Source organism: Pinus tabuliformis, chromosome X (genome assembly GCF_031772625.1).
Source record: "Pinus tabuliformis cultivar Carrire ecotype Pingquan chromosome X, CPIR1, whole genome shotgun sequence".
Lineage (NCBI taxonomy): Eukaryota > Viridiplantae > Streptophyta > Pinopsida > Pinales > Pinaceae > Pinus > Pinus tabuliformis.
This window is the reverse complement of record NC_142308.1, coordinates 1,089,627,956-1,089,645,321: the sequence shown is the minus strand read 5'-3', so window position 1 is coordinate 1,089,645,321 and position 17,366 is coordinate 1,089,627,956. Positions and strand designations below refer to the sequence as shown.

At 40.8% G+C, this 17,366-nt stretch overlaps 1 protein-coding gene across 1 annotated transcript in view; it reads left to right on the top strand.

The window, feature by feature from the left end:
- The first annotated feature begins 1,233 nt into the window (after window positions 1-1,233).
- LOC149143613 (transcriptional repressor ILP1-like) overlaps window positions 1,234-17,366 on the top strand; it is a 50,989-nt gene continuing 34,856 nt past the window's right edge. Inside the window, exons 1-2 of the mRNA XM_089446444.1 lie at window positions 1,234-2,735; window positions 6,530-6,697. Coding sequence (XP_089302570.1) covers window positions 1,452-2,735; window positions 6,530-6,697 — 1,452 coding nt within the window. The 5' untranslated portion in view covers window positions 1,234-1,451. The remainder of the gene's footprint in view (window positions 2,736-6,529; window positions 6,698-17,366) is intronic.

Genomic DNA, 17,366 nt, shown 5'->3' with positions numbered 1-17,366 from the left:
AGGGAGATTGCAATTTTAATGAAAACTTCCTTAGACTAGAGCTCCAAAGGGAAGCCTAACATCATGACCCAAAGGTTTCGACAAGGTTGTTGCTCTATACTTGGACATAAGTTATGATGCCAACACCGAAGCCACATGGTGCCTCTACTTAACACCTAATGCTCACTCAAAATTAGTTATAGTTAAGGTTCAGTCAAAAAATGAAAATGAACCCATTTATGACCTATATGCTCACAACAGGAATGTAACCCACCAGAGGTTTCTAGGTTGCCTTCACCTAGGATAAAATTTGCTCATGGGTTATGGAAATGTAGTTAAACTTACCAATTAGGGCACGTTGGGACATCGATTCAATCTTGTCTAAGTTCACATCAAACCCTAGGGTTAGTTATTTCATTGCAAAAAGGGCCTTGAAGGACTTTTGTTCACGTTTTTTCTTTGCCTTTTCCCCTGTACACTTTGGAGTTGTCCATGCTCCCCCTGCTCCATATTTCCTAATGACCACCTGAGATAACTATTTCGCTCTTACATTATGGTTTGAAAACAACACCCTCCTCTTTGAAGCTAAGGACGAGGGACACTACTGCAATTTAAACTTCTTATTTGTCAAGAAGGCAAGAAAAGAGTCTTCTGGGGCCTTACCTGCAAACCAAACCCCATAACCTAGAAATTCAAAATTATCTGCTAAATCCAGTGGAGAAAAACGACAAGCTTAACAAAACTTTACAAATGAAAACATTTTCCATACAACCAACCAACAACTGTTTTTATAAAAAAACGTTAATATTGAGCCACTAAACAATAGAGAAAAAGATACACACTATTGGTGATGTGGCACTATATTTATTATTTAATCCAAAATCTCAAAAAATCATATTAAATAAATAATCCAAAATCTCAAAAAATCATATTAAATAAATAATAAATATAGATAAATTTTAAATTGGTTTAAAAATATGATTTAAGTAAATAATCATTGTAAATAAATTTCTAGAATATAATTTAAAAATACGTTTGCTTAGTTAGAAGCTGTTTTTTGGCAGAGTTAGAAAAATAAGTTAATCTACCGGTGAAAAAGAACACCCTACAAACAAACCAGTTGGCAGGTTAACATGAATTTCTTTAAATAATACTAATTCACAATAATAACGCGTAACTAAATTTTGATAGATTTCGCCACTGTTTAAAAATAAATCAAATAAATAACGCAAAAGCAAATTTTAATTGTGTTTTGTAAATTGTGTTGCAAAAGCAAGGTGATTTAAACAGGGTTGCTCTGTTACATCTGTTTGGTTTTCCAAACTTGTTATCATGTCTCCTTGATCAAAGTCTCACGAAGTTTGTTTCACTTCCATTGATTCGCAAGAAATACGAATTGGAGCAGGGGCTTAAAGATTTGGCAGTTGGTGGTGGTGGGCATAGCGTGTCAGGGCTGGCTGCTCGTTCGTAGGATGAACAGCAAGGCTAAAAATTTCAGGCGTCGAGCCGAAGATCACGAGGAGGAGGATGCCAATGGCAATGGCAACGAAAATTTGGTCATCAAGCCATTGCCCAGCAAAACCCAGAAGCCGAGCAAGCAAAAGCCTTCGAACAGGCCCGCCCAGGGTTCAAATCTCCTCAGCTTCGCTGATGACGACGGAATAGCTAGGAAGGACAAACCCAAACAAAAACAGACATCATCCAGGCCGCTGCCGCCTCGGAACCTCCTGAGTTTCGACGCCGATGAAGATGGCGGAACAGAGCAGGGTTTCCAGAAAATGAAAAAGAAAACGGGGCTCGGTGTAGCCCATGGTTCTGCGCACAAGATTGCCCCGTCAAAGGACCGGAGCGCGCCACCCACGGTGCCTGCACTTACCTCGAATGTCCAGCCCCAGGCGGGTGAGTACACCAAAGAAAAGCTTCTGGAGTTGCAGAAAAATACCAAAAGCCTAGGGGGTTCGAAACCTCAACCCCTGGCCGAGACTAATAAGCCCTCCGAGACCGTGGTTGTGTTGAAGGGTTTAGTCAAGCCGTCTGGCGAGGGCAACGGGTTGGGATTAAATGAGGAAAAATTGAAGGGCGAAAAATTTAGACCGGAAAAGGATAATGTAGAGGACAGTTTAGGTTTGAAGGGCATCGACACGGATGACGTAGGAATTCCCGACCAGGCGACCATAAATGCTATTAGGGCCAAACGCGAGAGACTGCGGAAGGCCCGAGCCGCCCCGGATTATATTCCTTTGGATGGTGCTCGGATGTCTGTCCATGGCGGCGGTGAATTATTGAAGGACGGAGCAGACTCCAGCGACGACGAAGTTGAGATTCATGGCAGGCTTGCAATGCTGGGGGACAAGCCCAGCGACCTTAAGAAAGGGGTTTTTGAGTCACTGGAACGGGGGACAGGTAATTTGAGCTTGAGAGTAGACAGAGAACACGGTGATGAAGATGAGGACGATGAAGATAAGAGATGGGAAGAAGAGCAGTTTAGAAAGGGTTTTGGAAAGCGAGTAGATGATGCTTCAAACAGGGGGACGGCTCCGCAAGCGCCCGCGGCCGGACTCTCGGCCCCGGCTTCCACTTCCGCGCCCGGTTCATTTCAGGTGTCTCCGACGGTTGGATATGCAGGGAGCGCTTATGCAGCTGTCCCGCCGCCAAATTGGCCTATTGATGGAAGCCGGAGCGCTGAAGTGATGTCGCTTTCCCAGCATGCTGAAGTTGCAACTCGAGCTTTACAGGAAAGTCTTCAGAGGCTCAGGGTAAGTTAGCTTTATTGAATTTCTCCATTTTTTTTGATATGCTTGTGAAGTGATGCTTCATGAGTTCGTCGGAAGAATAAACTTACCAACAATCATGTACTCAAACGGCATGATGAGTTAGCTATTCCACCAAAATTCGGAGTTGTGCCTGCCACTGGGAATGGGGACCTTCCCTAGATCGGAACCTTGGTGTATGGCTTTCAAACCAAGCAACAAGTTACAAGCTATCGTTCTCATCATTTCCTTCATAGTAGATAATGCAGAAAATAGAAAATTCAGGATCATCTAACACTATAGGTATATTAAAATAAGTCAATTTAGTGTTTGTATAATTTTCTTGGAAACCTGTTAAACTTTCAGTAAACTCCAGTAAACTAAATGTATTTTCAATGATCTGTAAGGCATACCAGCAAGTGCTTGAGTAATCTCTGGGTTGGGTCTTTGGTCGTCATACTAGTAATCCGACTCCGACTCGGCCGAGGGTCGGCTCGATTTCAATGACTCGGTCGTGCTAAAAAATACATTAAATATTTATTTTTTATAAAAACACATAATTTTAAAGATTTTCATTCATGTTTCCAAACACACATCATTAGAATATAGATAGAAGACAACATATGATCAAAGTAGGCTCATGAATATATCCATTATATCAAAATGGCACCCAGCGCACTGTCCAATACATACACGATGATGATATAGAGATCAAAACAAAAACACATAATCAAAGAGGCTATAAATGGCCTCTACAACAAAAGTCTGTGACCAGTACTACTGGCTACTGCTAGAGTTGCCAACATCATTTGGCTCAGTGTTACTTGGGAGCGGGAGCGAAAGTGGGGAGCGAGAGCGAAAACGAGAGCGGGAGTGACATTTTCAGAAGCTCTTGGTTTGGGAGCAAATCGCAGAGGAGTTCGACAACCAATGTCACTAACATCAAGGTACATAGAGGGATTGGTGCTCTTGATTAAATACGAGTTCCATACCTTAATAGATGACAAAATTCAATGGAAACATTGCAATCCTCCAATTCTGAAATCCTGAAAAACTGATAAGTTTGCTGGATTTTGAATGAAATCTAAAATTCTACTTTCTCCATATGAAATCCAATGAGGCCGGAACCACTCTCAAACATCCTGAGTCATTTCATGGTAATGTTAAAAATTTAAGTACTTCATTTTCATCCTTTTACTTTAAGAATTTAAAATTACCATGAAATTTGAATAGCATATCAATACTAGGAGAGGGGAATGGACCCCAAATAGCATTTAACTAATTTAGAAAACACCTTGGAGTCCAAACCAATCAGCAAACACTTCAAAATTTCATTAAAAAAATGACAAATTGCTGTTTTGATGGGGTTACGGGCCGCAGGTTATGACTCAGCCGAGTCAATACGGAAACGGCCAAGTTGGCCTAGTCATGGCTGACTCGGCCTCCCGAACCGTTTCCTCCACCGAGTCACAATTCTGGGCATTGAAACGGATCAACTTGACCGTTTCCGTTTCGAATTGGCCGAATTTTAAAACTATGATATCACCAACATCCTCAGCAAGGTATATGCCACTGGTTGAGCAGAGATATGCTCTACAGCCCAGCATGGGAAAATGTTGGCTACATTTACATTACATACATTGAGGGGAATGGAAGGGGGGAGATGGGCTAGTTAAGCATTAAATCATATAATAATAATAATAAAACATCAGGCTTGTTTAATTAAAAAATAAATAAAGTGTAAAAAGTAATAAAAGCAGTGGTAAAAGTAATAATAAAAATAATAAGTAATAAAAGTAGTAGTAAAATTAATAATAAAAATAATAAGCTTGATCAATTCACTTTATTATATTGCAATTTTGTTTTTACTAATAAAACATGTTAAAGAAAAATGTCATGCCCATATGTGTGAAGCTATATGTGTTATGATGTTTTTAATAGAATTAAAAATAAGAATATTTCAATTTCTATATAGAGATATGAAATATATAAAACTATAAATAGATCCATCTTACCATATAAATTAGAATAATGAGGTTTGCACCTCGAGAGATCTGACCCCTCTGGATGGCTGATAGATCTGGGGTTAAGATGGATCTGTGCTAATTTAATAAACTTGCATCTAAGAAGACATCATTTAATACACATTTTTTTGTACTTTTGCTTATCAAATAATGTATCCTAATTAATTCACCAGTCTCTGCAAGCCCCTGTCAAACCAAATTCTCTCTGAGGCCCCTAATGAGGGGATCTGAATTTGAAATTCACGAAGTTAAATCTGCATGACTACAATCATTTTTTCATCCCATGTCGGTGTTGATGATGGGAGTGTGTAAACAAACAATAATACGCATCAAGTGAATTGAAAGAATGAATCTCCTCATCGAAACTGGCAGGAAGGGAGGTGGATTAGGGTTTCTTTTGTTCGTTATATGATCTCTCTGTCATATTGTGAGGGCAGCCATGGGATTCGGGTGAATTTGTGGTGCTTTTCATTCTCAGAGTTTGTTTTCTGCTTAGGTTTAGGCAGCTTGCATTTCCTTTTATGCATTGATGCCTTACTAGGGGAACCTTTTTGATTTATAAATTTTGCTCCGATAACAGATGTAGCAACCCCCTACCCCATGGCAATTCAAATTTGTCAAAAAACACAAAATTTAAATATATATATTTTTAATAGTAGATGTAACTAGTTATGGTTATTAGTACAAAAGTTTCCAGTTTATGGTGCACACTGTTGTCACACATCGTAAACATATTTAGTTTCAAGATCGATGTAATTGCAGCGTCAATACTTCAGAAGTACTCAACTTCGTTCATGCCATGCACTGGATTCAGGGATCAACAAAGTAAGGAGGTGATGGTTCTCCTTAGCCATGTTGAGATTCCATCAAATCTTCCATGGTTGGTGCTCATGTACTGCTCTGTCCCTGCTTTTTATGGGGAATCAGTTAGTTTTTAGTGCTTTTAGTGGCTTGATTGTAGTGTCTTTCCTGCTTCAATGCCTATACTTCTCACTTTAAAAAAGTTTGACATATCTCTGCTGCTTCTATATAAAAAATGGTTGAGCCTTCCCTGCAATTTTTTTTGGTTATTTCCCTCCCAGAATCCTGTGTTGCAGTGACCTAAATGTCTTAATTCCCTTGAAGGAAAATCAGAGGTTGTCTCCTATCATTCATTCATGAAAGTTATAGTTGACTTAGAAGTTAGGACTAATTAAGAATCAATGAACTCAATTGTTCCAACTTTTATTATAAGATTATAATTCTTCCATAACAATGCATGCAAAATGGATGCCTTTTATCTTTCCAGTGGTTGTGTTGGATTAGTTCATGGAGGATCATGCGGCAAAGAGATTTCTGGCTGGATGGTTTTTGGTTGACAGACCAGTTTTCTTTATTTAATATATTGACGTTAGTAGTTATCAAGTCAATGTTTTAAGTGTCTTTTCACTGTTAGCAATTAGTTCATGGAGGATCATGTGGCAAAGGGATGGCTGGCTGGATGGTTTTCGGTTGACAGATCAGTCTTCTTTATTTAATAAATTGATGTTAATATTTATCAAGTCAATGTTTTAAGTGTCTTTCCATTGTTAGCAAAACATAGCACTCAAGGCCTCATAAGTGATCTTGTGGTTAGTTATATATTTATTGCCTTTTAAAACTAATGATGAAAGTTACTTGGAGTGATATGAGTTGTTTTTTTTAGAGCACCGTTTTCCTTTGCTGTAGATTCGAGAATTATATATCTATTCTTTGTGGCTAATTTAAATATTTGTATTTTTTTGTTTTGATATGAAGGAAACCCAGGGAAGGACTCAGGCTGATTTGCATAGAGCTGATGAGAATCTGTCCGCGTCCTTAATGAACATTACTGTTCTGGAGAAGTCTTTAGCATCTGCTGGGGAGAAATATGTTTTCATGCAGAAGTTCCGTGATTTTATTGCTGTTATATGTGAATTTCTAAAGGTAAATTTGACGACTTTTATGGTATTTTAATAGCTCATTCAGAGAACTAGGATTTTATGCCACTGCAAACTGTTTGGAAGTCAGACCAATGCTTGTGGTTTTTCTTTTGATGACTAGTGTTTAAATATTTGTAAACTCTCGTGTAAACAGTTTCATTCTTCCCAATTCTGTTTTGTGTATTGTATCACATAAACACCTTCTATCTGGCAATTATTGTTGTAACCAAAACAAAAAACTTAGATATAGGTGGGAAACCAACTACATTACATCAGTCACATAAAATACTTAGATATAGGTGGGAAGGTCCTCCGACTGCTTTACATTTAGCTTTATAAGTATTTATACAGTATGATAATGGGTGGGTTTGTTACCTTCGCTTTCCCCTACCCATTTATTAATCTCTCATGACACTCATTATCTATTACTTTATGTTAAAATTGCAACTAGGGCCAAACTCCATGTGGGTCATCTTATTTATGGCAACTGATATTTTTCTTGGATCCCTCTCATCGAGAGGTGTAGGATTGATCTAAAGATCATCTGATTCCGACGAGTATTTATGGAGATATAAATTTATTTGTGTTATGGGACAATTCGTCAAGGTTGGCCAACACCCAAATAACCCCCACGTGTGCTCAACGTTTTAGTATAAAAGGAGGTGGCATGAGAGTCATTAGTACACATACTTCACTCTTGATTTCTCTCCACTTGTTTTGGGTTTTAGTGGAAGAGAAATCTAGGAAGATGAAGCCCTAGCTGCAGTCCTAAAGAGGATGATCTACCCGCAGTCCAAGAGAGGAGATCCCTGCTTCTATACGCTGCCCCAGCCTGCCCTATATGCTGCCTAAAGGATGCCTAGCCACAGTCCTAGCATTAACACAGTGAAAGAGGCCTATGCTCGCTGCCCTAGCCGCAGGTCTATCATGCCCTAGCTGCAGCAAAGAGTGACAGAAGAACGTGGTGTTTTAGGGCTGTTTCTAGGGTATGTTTGAGGGCCAAATTGCTGTGAGGGGAGGCCGAGACAGCTCCCTAGAGGGCCGAGGCAAGGAGAGGCTGGTTCAGCCTGCGTGGAGGTGTCTTGGGTGCAGAATTCTTGAAGGAAGGGCAGCATATGGTGCTGTAGGTGGGCCGCAGGTCCTAACTCTCTTTGGAGGGCAGCGTGGAGCTGTTTAGGGGCTATCTATGCCCAGGACAACAGCGAAGGGTGCCAGCACCTCTTCAAGACTAGGCTGCAGCAAAAGGGAGACTGTTTGTGTAGGTATTTAAGGGTTGTTGCAGCATGCACATGCCCTAACCAGGGACAGCAGTACAGCAGACTTGGAGCAGCAGCTGTATCGTGTGTTGGGTCAAAGATTTGACCTGTTTTGGATCAGTTTGTTGAGCAGCAATGGGTACATGATGTACAGTGTGAGTACATGTTGTACAGTGCAGCATAGTGCACATAGGAGCAGCAATACATAGCATACACATGCCCTAACCAGGGACAGCAGTACAGCAGACTTGGAGCAGCAGTTGTATTGTGTGTTGAGTCAAAGATTTGACCTGTTTTGGATCAGTTTGTTGAGCAGCAATGGGTACATGATGTACAGTGTGAGTACATGTACAGTGCAGCATAGTGCACATAGGAGCAGCAATACATAGCATGTTGTACAGTGCAGCATGGTGCACATAGGAGCAGCAATACATAGCATGTTGTACAGTGCAGCATGGTGCACATAGGAGCAGCAATGCATAAGCATGGTGTAGATCAGTGTTGCTGGAGATTGGTGCAACAATGGGACAGCATGGTTATGATGGACATATAGCAGCAGCAAGAATGTTTTGCAGCACCAGGATGATGAGGTATTGCAGCATGCATTTGTTTGCATCATAGTGCAATGAAGAGCTCAGCATAGTGCAGCAGTACAGTGATGGGTACAGTCATGATTAATGAAGCATGATGAGATGCATCATAGTGATGACGGGTGCAACATGGTGCAGCACAGTCAAGTGCAGCATGATGATGAGGTGCAACACAATGATAGGTGATGGAGTCACCTTGGAGAATCAGTTGAAGCAGCATGTCTTCCACTGAGTTCACTTACCTCATGTATCATCTTCTTAGAGATGTACTATGCTCTTATTTAGATAAGTCAAAGTGTTGACTTCTGTTGTATATGTACTATCTCTCTCTCTCTGCTGAACTATTGAAGAAACATATAAGAAGAATTGGTCAAGGGTTTCCCCACATTGGGGTTTGTCCCTGGCTAGCGCCACATCTTGTGTCCTCTTGTCTTGGCTTGTCTTTTGCGATTTATGTTTATGTTCTATATGCAATTTACTATTATGCTGATGTGATTACTAATCTGGAAAAGATATTGAGCTTGCTATGAAAATTGAAATAAATTGCTCTAAGCATAGAGCATACCTAAAATTAACATGGTATTAGAGCTGAGGTGAAGACAAAGTCCAAGCAAGAGTGAAAGAGCAATCACTGAAGACAGTTGGGAAAGGACCAAAGGCTCAATGGATTCTTCATCCCTCTTCAAATTCACCAAGGGTGAAGTCTAAGCAGAGAATATTATCAAAATGGCGTAGCGGAAGCTTTTGATGGCCTACCTAAAGATCACTTCAATTGGAAGTCCAGATCTAAGGGTGGAAGGAAAGGCAGATTCCTTGCTTGCAATAAGTTCGACCATTATGCGAAGGAGTGTCCGAATGATAGGGACACATCACTTGATGAAGATAACAATCATTCCAGGGACATCTTCAATGAGCAGGGGAATGACAGATAATGCAGGTCATCAAAAAAATAGTTGACTCTTCAAACAAAGCAAGGAACCCTAGGTATGAAGAATCAAATCTTGTTTTGATAAGATAAAGAAGCATTATCTTATATTGGCCCTCTCCTCCACACTCTTTGGGAATCTAGCTTATTGATTGTAGTGCTTCAAGGCACTTCATCGGATAGAAGGATGCACTCTCTAATTTGGTAGAGATGGAAACAATTGTGGGATTATACTTGGAGTCAATGCCACCTATCCCGGAAAGGGTAAGGGAATGTTACCTCTCAATTGAATGAGGTTAACTCGATTCATTTATAAGAATCTCTTTATGTACCTGATCGCAAGAAGAACCTGGTGTCCATTTCGACAATGGAAATCAAAGGTTTCAGGGTGGCATTCATCGATGGAAAGGTATGTGTTTGAAAATAGAATTTTCAAAGATGCTTTTACTCATGGGTTCAGGGTTGGCAATTTGTATCAAGTTGTAGCTTGCAGGAAGTCCATTGGGGACCATGTCAGTTGACACATCTCGTCTATAGCACCATAGATCTACTTATTATGGGGCCTCACCCAATGTGAGTCAGATGGTGGCAAGGATGCCTAAATTCATAAAGAGCATGAAGGTACATGTCCGAGATGTACCGAAGGAAAAGCTTACAAGGGGACCATTCCCTTCATGTAGCAGGTCCACAAGTTTGGAACAACTCGAGGGGTTTGAGATTCATGATCGGGAATCTCATGTATGCAGGTGGAAGAAAAGACCTCTATGGCTTGAAGCAAAACACCCCGGGCTTGATATGAGAGGATTGATAACTATCTGTTGAAGCTGAGATTCACTAGGAGTGAAGCCGATCCAAACCATTGCTTGAAGGTTGTGGATGATAGACCTCTCACACTGGCACCTTCTGAGGACGACCTCTTTTTGACAGGTGCATACCCTCTCATTTGCAAAAATAAGAGGGAGTTGGATTTCGGATTTGGAATGGTGAATTGCAAGCCTGTGACTACCTTGATGGAGCTTAATTTTAGAAGTTATGTGGTAGTAATGCTGGACCATATTTGGGAAATGCCTCTGAGTTTCATAAACTCATTCGCATTGATGTTCTCGGTGAACATCCGTTTGGATATATGTTTTGCAGTTAGCATGTTGGGCTCATATTTGGTTGAGTCTCACTGGATTGATGCCAAGAATCATTTGAGATATCTTCAGGGCACAATCTCTTATGGATTGAGATACACCGTCGGAAATGTGAAGCTGCATGATTATTCTGATGCTGATTAGGCAGGCAGTGTGGAGGATCGCAAGAGCACTTCTTGGTGCTAGTTCTCTTTGGGTTCTGCTAGATATCCTGGATGAGCAGGAAGCAGAAGACAGTTGCTTTGAGCACTGCTGAGACCAAATACATAGCTACGAGTATGACCTCGTGTGAAGCTGCCTGGTTACAAAAGCTCTTCAGTGAGCTGTTTGACACATGATGGATTCCATCGTGACCTTCTGTGACAACCAGAGGGGGATTTGATTGTTGAGGAATCCCGTGTGTTATGATTGCTCCAAACATATAGACATCAGGTACCACTTTATCTGGGATATGGTACATCGATGAGCAAGAAGGCTCCATCGCATTGGGACTGATGTGCAGGCCGTAGACATTCTGTCGAAGCCCGGAGGAAAGGTCAAATTTGTGAGTTTTGAGAATGACTTGGAGTCGTTGAGAGACCCTCTTATGCAGGTCCTGTATGATGCATGCATTGAGATCTAGGAGCTTTGGCGGGCTTGGGGTACTTCTTGGAGCAACAAGTGACAATAGGGCGACTCACCCTCCCCTGGTGGTGCGCTGTGTACAGGGTGAATGGTTCAACCTTCCCCTGTGATACCCCGTGGCGACTTATGGACAGGATGAGTGGTTCTCCTATTGAGGCATCCTACCCATGCAGTCTGGGACTCATGGGAAGTACCTCTCATTTGGACAATGAGTAGGGAAATGGGGTTAGGGACCATAGTAGTACTGATGGACGCATTGTGTATCTACTATACTACCTATGCTAGGATGACCTACATTGATCTGGGATCAATTGGAATTGACTTCGGGTTAGTAAGAGTGATATAGCTCACTCTCTCTTGGAACTGATCTGGGATTAGTACGAGTGGTTTGAGACACTCTCTTGATATTGATCTGGGATCAATAAAACTGACTTCAGGTCAGTATGAGTGGTTTGAGACACTCTCTTGATATTGATTTGGGATTAATGAAACTGACTTCGGGTCAGTATGAGTGATTTGAGACACTCTTGATATTGATCTAGGATCAATGAAACTGACTTCGGGTCAGTATGAGTGGTTTGAGACACTCTCTTGTGATATTGATCTGGGATCAATGAAACTGACTTCGGGTCAGTAAGAGTGACATAACTCACTCTCTTTTGGAATTGATTTGGGATCAGTAAGAGTGGTATGACACACTCTCTTCATATGGCACTGACTTTAGGTCAGCAGAGAATGGTACGAGACATTCTCGATCAATTCTTCTTCATGGTTCAGCAAAGCAGAGATAGTACAGTCTGACAGATGGATCAATAGATGGAGTTCTCCCTAGTTGAGAGGGAGTGTTAAAATTGGAAACTAGGGCCAAACTCCATGTGGGTCATCTTATTTATGGCAGCTGATATTTTTCTTGGATCCCTCTCCTCAAGAGGTGTAGGATTGATCTAAAGATCATTTGATTCCTATGAGTATTCATGGAGATATTAATTTATTCGTGTTATGGCTAGACTACCATGAATTTCGCAAAGAACACAACAAATTGATACATTTTTCTTCTTTTGTAACAAAGACATCAACACTCAATAATTTCTCTCCCATCCTCCGAAAGTATGTTTCTTCCAAAGAAACAACTTATTTATTAGTGATTTTGAGTTATCTGATACTTTCTTGCTAGTGTCTTCCCCGGAGACATTCAACAACACTGAATTTGCAAGACAAAGTTGAATCATACTTATTTTTTTTGGAGTTTCTCCTAATCCTTTGTCCGGACATTTAGTTGGAGGTGTTTGGAGATGCACAATGATCCATTGTTCTTTCCTCTATTTTAAGCTTCCAAAGCTCAATTTTTTGGTTGTTGAACTTCACAATCTCAATTCTTGTGTTGCTACCCATGCTTCTTTAATTGAAGTTCTATCTTAATACTCCCACTCAAACAGGTTTATCTTTGATATTGATCAAGAATGACAATCTTGAATAGATCCACGTTAAAGATCCTCAACCTTTGATAGTGGAGACGTTCCTTTGCAACAAAAGTTGCCAAATGAGCTTCAATACTAGATGTTGGGCTTAAGGCACTTAATTTACAATATAGATGCAAAAAATCCAAATACAATGACAACTAGACATATAAACTAGATTAGAAGCTCAATTTACATAGACCTTTGAAAATCATGAAAGAACTTAAAGATCAGAAAATAAACAATGGCACATCATAAAGAATTACATAACACATTGATTTGGAAACCTTTAATGGAGAAAACCGACAAATCATTAAGCTCCACGACTTTTATATTCTCAATTGAATATTATAACCAATCTATAATGAATGTTGACCTTAGTCCACATCTAAGGCTAATGCATTCATCTTAATCTCTCTGCTTTTAGCATCTCATCGGCCTTACATCATGCTCTATTTGAAGGCATAGGTAAACCATAATTCGAAGCATCTCAAATTAGTACATGTGGCTAAAGATCATTGGATGAAATCTCGGGGATCTCGAGATTTAGAATTCTCGATTGTAGTCGATTCTCTTTCGACCACTAGTCAACCACCAGTCTAAGTTGACTGTTCGCTTTTGCCCACTTTTGCTTGATTGTGATCCCTTCAACTGCTCCAGCCAACTATGTTGATGTTTGTAGCTTGGGTAGATACTTCTTCACATGCCTAAGTGACATCTGCTCAGTTGTGAGCAAGTTGTTATTGTAACTTAGCCTACGTCTAACTTAGGAAAAAAACATAATTATTATGTTGGCTATTGAGCTATAAGGCAACTCATGAAAAGTAAAGTAATTTACTTTAGTGATTATGTTTGAATTCCAACTACCGATCTAAGTGAGGTGAGATCTAAACTTAGTTGTCAATCATTTTGGAGAGTAGGGTTAGGTATTTAGCTCAATGTAAGCAAGGCTAAAAGAGGAGAAAGACACATGCAATGACACTAGCCATTGAGAGATATTTTCTTAAGTGAGGAGTGTGACACTCAAGTGTGTTGGGTCCAAGGAAGGTACAAGGGTGCAACATAGGAGATTTAGATCAACAAGAAGATCAAGGATAGATATAGGGCTTTATCTGTTGGATCAAATCCAAGGTATATTGCAAGTGTATCTTCTTTAGTTGGGCCATTATCCCAAGATGGGGGCCCAAGTAGGTTTTGAATTATTAATGAATAACTGTTGATTAGGTAGAATCTATTTGTGTTAGTTGTGATTGATATTGGTGTAATTTTAGCTTCCTCTAATTGCGTTAAGAGCTTAGTCTTGCATTTATTCGGTGAAGTTGTAATTTGCTATGTTAATAATGTGCCGAGTGCTAGCTTCAATGGAAATTTAACATATTATTGACTTTTATCAGTTGCTTGACTGACCATTGACTTTGATTAAGGTAATTGCTCTTCCAACTTGATTGTTGACCTACCGACTTGACCATCAACTTGTCTTCCCTAGTTGATTTGCTCCCAACCAGACCACTGATCCAGACTTATGCAAGAACGCAGAATAATACAAATATAAAGATAAACACAAAGATGCAACGGAAATAAATCTTCATTTCTTTAATATGAAAGAATTGAAAAGATGCTTAAATATAGAATGGAAATAGACTAGCTCGGGCGATGGTAGCTTATCTCTGAGAAGAAATGTGGCGGCGCATGCATCTGAACTTAGTTACAATGAGGCTCCAATGCCTATTTATTATTGAGAAACAATGGAAAACCCTAAACATCTAAAAACCTAGCCCTAGGAGATGAAGCGACAAAAGTCTGTGGGTCCCATTGGGTAAATTGGTACATCAACTTCCTCGTGTCATAACTTGGCATACGATCTTTGTTTGATGTGTATGATACCTCATTAGAAAGATCTATTCGAGGACTACAACTTGCCACTGCAAATGTTAGTTGAAAGCTCACATTTGCTTGTTTTCCAAAAAAACGTTGATTAGGGCCTTAAAATGGCTTTGGAAGTTTAGGACCTGAAAAACTACCAAAAATAGTAAATTGTGCTACAATTAAGGAAACTGAAAGAAACAACAGTGGGGGTCCACCAATATCCACCTGGATTAGTCTCCCTCCGCCCCCCCAGGAAACAATGGTCCTTACTCCTTATTGCGTTGAGTGCCTCCATGTGATGGGAAATTTCTGCTGAACTTGGTCCCTGGTGAGCCACTTGCCTTAGTGCAGGAGTTGGCTAGTTTTGACAACCCGATACAGTTGGATCGTCTGCTGGCAAGTGTTCTTGATCTGCGTGTCCATGATTCGATTAGTTGTGACTTGTTCCATGCAGTCTGGGTTTAGTTCTGTTGGTGTGAGTTGTTTTGCAATGTTTGATGTGTCCAACAAAGGGGGAAAGTGTGGCCACAATTGGTCCACATTGAACACTAGGTGCAAACCAAGGAATGGTGGAATGTTGAGTTCGAAAGCATTGTCTCCTACAGCGTTAGTGATGGTGTAAGGCTCATAATGGAGTGGGTGAAGTTTGCGGTGGGCCCCAACGAGGCGCTCCCTTTGCAAATGTAACCAAACTTTGTTGCCCACCTGGAACTTGTGTGCACTCAATGTTGATCATGACGCTGTTTGTACTTAGCATTTGCTCTGTCCAATATGTCATGGACCTACTGGTGGATGTGTTGAATGCGTTCAATGACGCTAGTAGCTTTGTCAGCTTCGGATCAGACATTAGCCGAATTTGTTTGCGTAGCTGCAAGTGGTATGGAAACATCAATGGGACATAGTCGCTGGAATCCCAACCCCACCTGAAAGGGGTTGTGGCTAGTGGAGCTATGGAGAGCTTTGTTGTAGTTGTGCTGGACATAGAGTGGCTTTCTTCCCATGTGCGTGGATGCTTCGAGTTGTACATGTGCAAGATGTGCACGATAATCCTGTTGACGACCTCTGTTTGGCCATCAATTTGAGGGTGGAAGGCCGTGGACTTAGTGAGCTTGGCATCCAACAACGACTAGAGGCTTGACCAAAATGTGCTTAGGAACCTGCTGTCCCGATCTGAGATAATGGACTGCGGGATCCCAAAGTGTACCTACACGTTCAAAGAAGAGTTTGGCAATGGCTTCTGTTGTGATACTCTTGCAGGCTGCCCGAATGGCCATCTCAGAGAATCTGTCAACGACCACGAAAACACAGTGGTTGCCATGCTTGGTAGAAGGAAGGCCTGACATGTAATCCATGGAGATGGATTCCCAGGGCCAAATAGGAGTAGGCAAGGGAGTATACAAGACTTGCTTCTTGATTATAGGTTTGGAAATGGCGGAGGCAATGCAAGATTTGATGTACTTCCCAACATCTTGTTGAAGGTTTGGCCAATAAAAATACTTCTGCAACATTGCCACTATTTTCTCTACCCCAAAATGTCTAGTGAATTGACTGTAGTGTGCCTCCCAAATCATCTTGGCACGCTCACTTGAAGGAACATAGAGGTGTCCCAGGTGGCATAATAGTGTGCCCTAAAGATAAAAGTCTAGAACTTGCTTGCCTTCTAGGAGCATCTGGTATGTGGTGTCAAATTCTGGATCACATTTGTAAATATGCGGCCATCCTAAAGTCTCGTGTTCATAGGGGTCGAGCACAGTGGTCAGCGCCATAACGGGTTGTCGGCTAAGGCAGTCTACAACATTATTGGTGCTGCGCTTCTTGTACTTAATGTTCAAATGGAACCACTGCAGATATGTAGACCATTTCTGATGGCAATCGTTCTGTAGCTTTCCTTGTGTCTGTATGAACTGCAGGGGTTGCTTATTTATGTGGATGATTGTTTCCTTCCCCAAAATGTAATGCTTCTATTGTCTGCAGGCCTGGAATACATCTCTTTGTCATAAGTGAGATACTTTCGGATTGTATTTGAAAGTGTCTCACTGTGATACGCCACCAGATGCTCTTGCTAGGTAAGAATTGCACTAATAACATAGTCGGAGGTGTCTATCTCAATTTCAAATGGTTGCTATAGGTTTGGTAATGTGAGCACTAGTGTAGAGCAGAGACGATGCTTCAACTCGGCAAATGCCTTTTGTTGGGATTTGGACCAAAAGAACTTTGCTTTTGCTTCGCCCTTAGCGACTCAACTCAAAGGCCAAGTGATATGAGAGAATCCCAACACGAACTTGTGATAGAAATTGGCAAGACCCAGAAAACTGCGGAGCTTTGTTATAGTGGTTGGGGCTGACCAATCCCGAATAACTTGTATCTTGGCTGGGTCCACATGCACACCCCACTCATCAATAATGTACCCCAGATATTGAACTTGGGTCATACCAAAAGTGCATTTCTCCAAATTGGCACACAATTTGTGTTGTCGCAGGGTTTGGAGGACTTGTCGAATATGGTGTAGGTGCTCTTCCTAACTCTGGTTGAAGATTAGAATGTTGTCTAAATACACCAACACAGATGAGTTGGTGAAGGGCTGCAAGATGACGTCCATCAACCTCATGAAGGTTGTGGGGGCATTCGTCAATCCGAAAGGTGTTGGAATTTCTAAGTCTGACACATTAGAAACCCTTCATGCACTTTACTGATTTATTCCTACCTACTTGTTCTGTTAATTAACAAGTTATTTACCATGTAAATACTAGAAATAAATACAAGTACATGCTCAACACATTACAGATCATCAACTGAAGGAAATAGAAACAAACACACAA